At 41.5% G+C, this 7,354-nt stretch overlaps 1 protein-coding gene across 2 annotated transcripts in view; it reads right to left on the reverse strand.

The window, feature by feature from the left end:
• The window catches only part of deaf1 (DEAF1 transcription factor), a 17,891-nt gene that overhangs the window by 3,373 nt on the left and 7,164 nt on the right, over positions 1-7,354 (reverse strand). For both annotated transcript variants that reach the window (XM_042227185.1, XM_005938333.3), the window contains exons 5-10: positions 4,607-4,746; positions 4,020-4,085; positions 3,835-3,879; positions 2,642-2,765; positions 2,255-2,386; positions 53-345 (exon numbers count right to left, since the gene is read on the reverse strand). In XM_042227185.1, the coding sequence (XP_042083119.1) occupies positions 53-345; positions 2,255-2,386; positions 2,642-2,765; positions 3,835-3,879; positions 4,020-4,085; positions 4,607-4,746 (800 nt within the window). The remainder of the gene's footprint in view (positions 1-52; positions 346-2,254; positions 2,387-2,641; positions 2,766-3,834; positions 3,880-4,019; positions 4,086-4,606; positions 4,747-7,354) is intronic.

A 7,354-nucleotide genomic window follows, 5' to 3' on the forward strand; every position in this document is an offset into this window, starting at 1 on the left:
TACTGCTGATCTAAATCTCACACCTTTTGTGTATGTGTGTGTGTGTGCTCACCTCCTTCCTGCCGCCATTACTTCTGACCCCTACAGGGTCCCCTGCAGAGTTTTTGGCCTGTTCGATCAGAGCCTTGAGCTGCTGGACATTGTTCAGCAGTGTGTTGGCCATCTCCTCCAGGTATATCCAAGTGTTCTTCTGCCCCTCGCTCACTATTGGCTCTGCTCCCCCAATAGGCCCCACATCAAGCCCAGCCACAAGCCCTGCCGATGGAGACGCCGCTGCAGCTGCCACTGCGACTTTGGCCTGAACTGGCTGATGAGCAACAGCTAACGCTGGCAATGCCGTTAGCACTGAGCGAGAGAAGAAAAGACAGCTGTTGATCTTTTTCTGCTACACTGTCTGAAATTTGCTGTTACAGTTTCATGAAAATCTGGTGTATCCTATTATTAGAATATTTCCTAAGATCAACTAAAAAAATGGATTTACAATAAAGAAATGTCCAACGTCTGAAAAGTATCTTTATGTACAAACTCAGTATTTGGCTGAATGTCTTTGCCACTAACTGCTGATTCAGCATGGTGTGGCATTGAGGTGATCAGCTTTTGGGCCTGCTGAAGTGTTTTTGAAGCCTAGGTTGCTTTGGTATCTCTCATTTGCATTTCTGGGTTGGCTGTTTCTCATCTTCCTCTTGATAATACCCAACAGGTGAGGTTCAGGTGAGGGGAATTGGCTGGCCAATCAAGCACGGCAATAAAATGATCAGAAACCAATTTGATAGCAGTTTCAAAATAAATGCGCTTTGAAATCATTTATCTAAGGCGTTTTTTATGTCTCACTTTGTGAATGTAAAAACCCAACAAGGTACATGAGTTGGAAATTACCCGTAGCGATAAATGTGCTAAAGCAGGCAAGGCTCCAGCACCTTGAACTGCAGTTTACAACAGTAGTCTTCTGCTCTGCAGCCTCAGAGAGCTCAGCTTAGGTTGAACCAGCTCTCAAACAGGTTCTGGTTAGAGTGATTGACCAGCTCGCAGACAATAATCAGAGCAGAAAAAGGACCATTGTCACCAGCTGTAGTCCCAGACAATGGATTATGGATTGTCTACAGAACTGGGCAATGAGTCTCCACAAGTAGTCACACATGTGAGCTGTCTGAACTGCCTCTGTGTCCTTCACCACAAGGTTAACGAAGCAACCCAGGCCTCAGTGCTTCTGCTTGTAAGCTTTGTCATCATTTTAAGTCCACAGAATCAAATTTAATTAGATTTTTTTGTACCTTTTTCTGTCAGGGTAGTAAGAAAGTAAGAGTCTACTAAAGTGTTATAGTGTAAAACACACCACCATTTACCTGTGAGAGCACTCACACACCTTTTTTGTTTCTCAAGGATGTGTTAAAACACAGTGTGTGATAGATGTCTGGTTATTTTTAGACTTGGACCTGTCTGTATCTCAGCTGGTGATGGTTTAAAACGGCCACACATTGGAAGTGTTCGAGTGATTCACTGTACTCCTTGCTTTAAGTGCAAACAGACCAAATTTTATTTTGGATGTTGATTAAAATAACTACATTCTTCTTTAATAGCAGCTTTGCAAACTTCATAGGCCTGACACCTGGAGGTTTTTTATTAGTCTTGAGGTTCCACATATTCTGAGCATGTTTTGGCTGCTTTTCCTACATTTTGCAGTCAGACTCCTCCCACAGTATCTGAGCTTTTTTGATTATAAGCTTTTAAAATGTCAATGTTTTCGAGTTTTGCTGAGGTCCTTTTTTATTAAGTTAACACACAGACTACTTCAGTAAAAGAGCCACAACGGTGACATTTACTGCCATCAAGACAGTCTCCAGAAAAACAGTCAAAGCAGGCTGAATTCTGAAGGCTATCAAAAGCAAACTTCTTGTTTTTTGGGGGTTTTTTGAAATCCAAAATCAGACTGACTTGATATTGAATAAGTAAAACTGTGAAGGTGTATATTGTCGATCTAGAGTGAAATGACTTTCCATATAATAGAGTTCAAACACAAACACAAAAATATATACATATCCTGCATGGATGTTGATTAAAATAACTAAATTCAAAACCAAACGGTTTGGTTTTCCATGCAGGATATGTATATATTTTTGTGTTTGTGGAGGTGAATAATTTCAAGGACCAATGGGCTGATTCCCACACTGAGAATTGTGATTGTTTAAGTGCCTACTCAAACAAATGCACTACAATGTACGACTGAATGAATTCTCAGTCACTCAGGGGATGGTACCTGCGGTGCTGGCAAACACCTCGCTCTGTGCCGAGCCCTCTGAGATGATGGCAGCAGCAGCGTCGCCTGTTGGCGTGCGGTCAAAGGTCAAGGTCCCAGAAGTAGTGAACTGCCCAGATGGGGACACTGTGACTGTAAGAAAGAAACAGAAGTGTGATTCATGTTTGGACAACAAATAGTTTAAAGGTTGGGCTTACATTTTTTACTTTACAGATCTGATTTTGAGAACTTGAGAATAAACTTTTAATTAATTAAATTTTTCAGGAACACAAATTTAAGTACAGGAAATGATTTGAGAAGGAAGATGAATTCTAGATCAAAACAACTATCCCTGGCTGTAAGTGCACAAAGTTACCAAATCATGAGCTGTGAGCACATGTGACCTACATGTGGTTCCCGGAGTCAACGTAATGTTCTTGGTAGCAGGAAGTTCCTTCTTGGCAGGAATGATCACAGGCTCAGTGTCCTTCTTTCGTCTCTTGTATGGGACAAAGAGGCGTACGGGGCCGGTCTGAGTCAAGCAGAAAGAGAACAGAGATAAAATCAATGCAACATCTAAGAAATCAAATGAAAGCAGAGACAACAAAATGACTGCTGATACCGATAAACCATTACTGTTTTAAAATCATGTCTGTTTTAAGATAGTCATCACTAAGTACTTACAGTTATATTTAGTTATATTTCTATTAATTTACGTAACAATGTAAAAAAACAAATAAAAAAATATATATATTGTGCAGTAACTAAAATTATTAACTAATAATAATTGCATAAGAAGGTTTTGGTGCAAATGTTGTTGTTACTGGGATGCTAGTGAAACTAACCTGAACAGAAAACAAAAATTCAAAATGAAGTTATTATTATTATCATACATTACTGTAAAGGGCTAAATGTTAGCGCTCTAATGTGCAGCTGTCATTTCATAAGTAACAGCAGCACAGAGAGTGCACTTGTGCTCCTGCGATGACCAAATCACCAGATTCTGGTGCAGCCTTATTTGATGTCATAGAGCTGTATCAGCTGTTCCTTTGAGTAGCTGGTGCTCAACTGATCCATTTGATTTTGTGGTACAAGATTAGAGCAATGTGTCACATGCTGCCATCTATGTGAGCATGGAGGGAACCCGAGTTAACAAAGAAAACCAATAACCATCGCGCGACACATGTTATATATGTTTAGGTTTTGAGTTTTGTTGAGCCAGTAAGGAAAGCCCAGACTGCTTTAATTTGCTTTGTTGTATATTTTTGATTCGTAGAGACTTAATCAAGAAGCCTCAAAGCATAAATGATGCCTCAAGAAAAATTACATGTGAAGACCTTGTGTTGCAGAAGGAGCTCCCTTCTGTGTTTAAACTGGGGACTAGAAGAAGGCCTAAAAAAGAAGCCATCTTGTTTATTAATAGGCACACTGCTCTAATATTCACCCTGAGATGTGATCACAGCACAGACTGAGAGAATCATTATTATTTTGTTTAATGATAATGTATCTCCATATAGATCGCAAGATAAAGCATCTGGAAATGAAGTTATAGTGTTGGACATTTACAAAAAACAAAAAAACAAAAAGAAAAAATCATTTACCATGCTGATATTTTCTTCTCCCAGAGAGTCTCCCTCCTTTGGACACTAATGATGCAAAAAATAAGACGAACACAAACAGATATTATTCAGATATTATGTGTAACATCTCAGATTATGATAATTTAAATCATTTCTAATTAACAGACTGATTTAAAAGCTTATCAGGACTTGTCCACTTCACTCACCGCTATCAGGTCATCACAGCAGGCTGCACAGGTACAGGAGGCAGCATGGGGGTTCAAGATACGCTCCTGCAAACATAGGTTTACTGCATGAGGTTTTGCATGGACTTGGCCCACCTCCTTTTATGAACAAAGGACTAACTAGAAAAAAAAAGTTTTAGAAAAGTAATTGTTTTCTGTGTGACTTTATCAGTCGCTCACATTGTTGTTGAGAAATTCTGGCTCACTCTTCTTTACAACGTTGCTTCAGTTCATTGAGGTTTACAGGGGTTCATTTATGTACATCTCTCTTAATGTCAAAGGCCATTGCAACATCTTGATACTTTTCTTTTTCAGCTATTCTGTTTCATATTTGTTGGTGTTCTTAGGATCATTGACCAGCTGCATGAGCCAATCAGTCGATTTTTAGCTATCAGACAGATGGTCTCACATTTGGCTCTAGAATACTTTGCTAGTTTCGTGGCTCAAGATTAGCTTAGGAAAATCCAAAGTCATAAATTGGAAATGCAAATTTCTTTGCATCACACAATACAGTGCAGCACTGCAGTAGTACGATAGTGAGATAGTAGTGAAGGAGTATATTTAATTACCTGTATGAGGCAGAGCAGAGGTCTGCCAGCATATCTGATGCTCCTCTTCCAGTCTTTGCTGCTTGCTCGCCCTGCGAGACCTTCAAACTCAGTGGGAGTGTACCACTGCTGGTTGTGTTTGATGCAGCGACCTTTGCCCCCTGACAAAACACAACACTGTGAGTGTGGGCAGCAATAAAACAAGTAACTCAAAATATACACAGTATAAAAGAGTCTTGACTATAATATTTCACTCTGGATAGAAGTACCTTTGATTTTATCCCAACTACTTCTCAACACATTTTAGTGTTGGGGGCTACACCCTCTTAATGGCACAAAAATTTATTGCTCGTCCCGTCTAGCTCAACTTCATGTTCCAAGCTCCCATCAAAACTCTAGCATAAAAAAAAATTGTTCTTTTTTTTTTTTGGCCACCTGTCCCGTTTGGTTCTTTTGCCATCAGAATTATTGTCTGAAGGCAAAGAGAGAAGCCCAACGGAATTACTTTACCAAGTGGACCATCCCTGCCTTGCCGTATTGGTCCATTTGATTGACCTTTGTTGTTATTATTTATTTATTTTATTTTATTTTCAGTTGTTGCAGATGGGACAGACATGACCGGGGGGAGGGAGGTCAAAATTTACAGCGCACAGTGTTCTTTGAGGTAGGAGCCAAAAAGGGTGTAGTTTGTGTCTGTGAGCACCCGTGTGTACACCTGTGAGCATGAGCGCGCTTGTATTTAAAAGGTTCCTTCATGTAATGATCTGCTACAGCATGAAGCAGGTATGGAGGAGATCCAGGCTCCAGACATCCAGAGGCCCCTAGAGCACAAGAGACCAAGGAAGACCAACAGAGGGGCAGCCGCGCCACTATCCCAGAAAGAGCTGAGGAGAGCCCCAGATGAGGGCTCACTCAGCAGCCGCGGAGCAGAAGCCAGGGGGGGTTGCAGTGACGTGCCCGTGAGCTCCGCCGGCAGCCAGCTGTGCCAGAGTGACCGAGCCCCAGGCCGAGAGGCCGGGGGCACCCCACCCCCGAAGTGGCCCGAGCGAGCCCCAGGCTCCAGGCCCCGATAAGCGGCCACCAAGGAGTGAGCCGGTGTGTACCTGGACGCCCATCCCCGGACACAAAGAACCACCAACGCACCGACACCTGAGGGAGTCCGCCACTGGCAGGGGAAGTGGTGGTGGGTGGAGATAGGCCTCCAAACCTTGGAGGGCCTGAGATGTCCCCAGAGAGGTGGCGTCTGATACCCAACCTGACATATAGACACAGACATACAGGCACACACAGACACAAACATCCATTCCCACCCTCATGCTCTCATATGCACTTACTCCACACTCAACCAACGTGGAGACAGACATAAAGAGACGCTGTACACACGATCACACTCCCCAAGCATACTCTACGAACCGGGTCTAGGTACCCTTGCCCCTGGAGGGGGGAACTGCACCCAGACCCAGGTGGTGTAATTTTCTGCCCAGAACTTTAACCCGTCTTGCTACTATAACAACAATATGGTAATAAAGGCAAGCTTCTACATCATTTGGTCTATTGTGCCTCTGTATTAGCAGTGAGACAACAGTGCCATCATGAGGTCAAACAGGCAAAAGGAACACTGTCACTTGTATATAGCAAATTATAAAAAGCAAATATAGCTGAAGGAATATAGAGTGCTGTGAAAATTATTGGTAATTTCTTATTTTTCTTATTTTTAATAACATGTGTCACACATGTTTCAGGTCATCGAAACTAATTTTAATATTAGAAAAGATAAAAACAGTAAATACAAAATGCTGTTTGCAATAATGATCTAATTTATTAAGGGGAGGACATCCAAACCAACCAACATGGCCCTATGTGGAAAAAGTAATTGCCCTTTCTTGTTAAATAATGAATTAACTTTGGTTAACCACTTTTTTGGAGAGCTGAGTAAACTTTCACAGTCACACCCAAGTATTACCAGGCCAGTTGAATTAAAAAAAAGTCACTTAAATAGCACCTGTCTGACAAAAATAGGCTACAAGAAAGAAGAAGTCAGAACATTTATGAATTGCCTCACATGTCTCAATCATGGTCAGTGATGATAATTCAAGAAAAAGAAAGAAACTGGAAAACAATGGTGGAAGAATATTCTGTGAACTGACCTTTAAAAATTGGAATTTTTTTGAATTTCTTTTGGTTTGTGTTCTGCTGTAAAACTAACACAGCATTTCATAAAAATGCGTCATAGCAACAGTCAAACAACGTGGTGGTGGTGTGATCATAGGTTTGCTGCTTAAGGATGGGAACAATTTGGCATAACTGATGGACTCATGAATTCTCCTCTCTACTTGAAAATCCTGAAGGAGAATGTCCAGCCATTAGCTTATGCCCTGAAGCTCAAGTGCACTTGGGTTATGCAGTAGGATAATGATCTGAAACACACCAGCAGGTAGGGCTGGGCCATATATACACTTCAGGGTAATACCAGTATAATGTTGGGCAAGGATAAGAAAATGAAATATCGCGATAGAATATGGGTAAAACGCGCATGCGCAGTGCCTTTGTTTTCATACGCACATGGCGGAAAAAGCATGGCGGTGATGGAGAATGAGAAGGGCGAAAGGGATCGTTGAATGAAACGGATGAACCAGAATGGTTTGTAAAAATGCTGCAACTTCAGTGGTGTGGAACTGGTTTAGCTTTCGTCCTCAGATACACAACAAAGCACTATTTTTGGTAGAGCATGCTAGCGGGCCGTCGTTATTACCGTGTTTTTTAAAAATA

Source organism: Haplochromis burtoni, unplaced genomic scaffold (assembly GCF_018398535.1).
Source record: "Haplochromis burtoni strain Fernald_Lab_line unplaced genomic scaffold, NCSU_Asbu1 Contig_248, whole genome shotgun sequence".
NCBI classification, from domain to species: Eukaryota; Metazoa; Chordata; class Actinopteri; order Cichliformes; family Cichlidae; genus Haplochromis; species Haplochromis burtoni.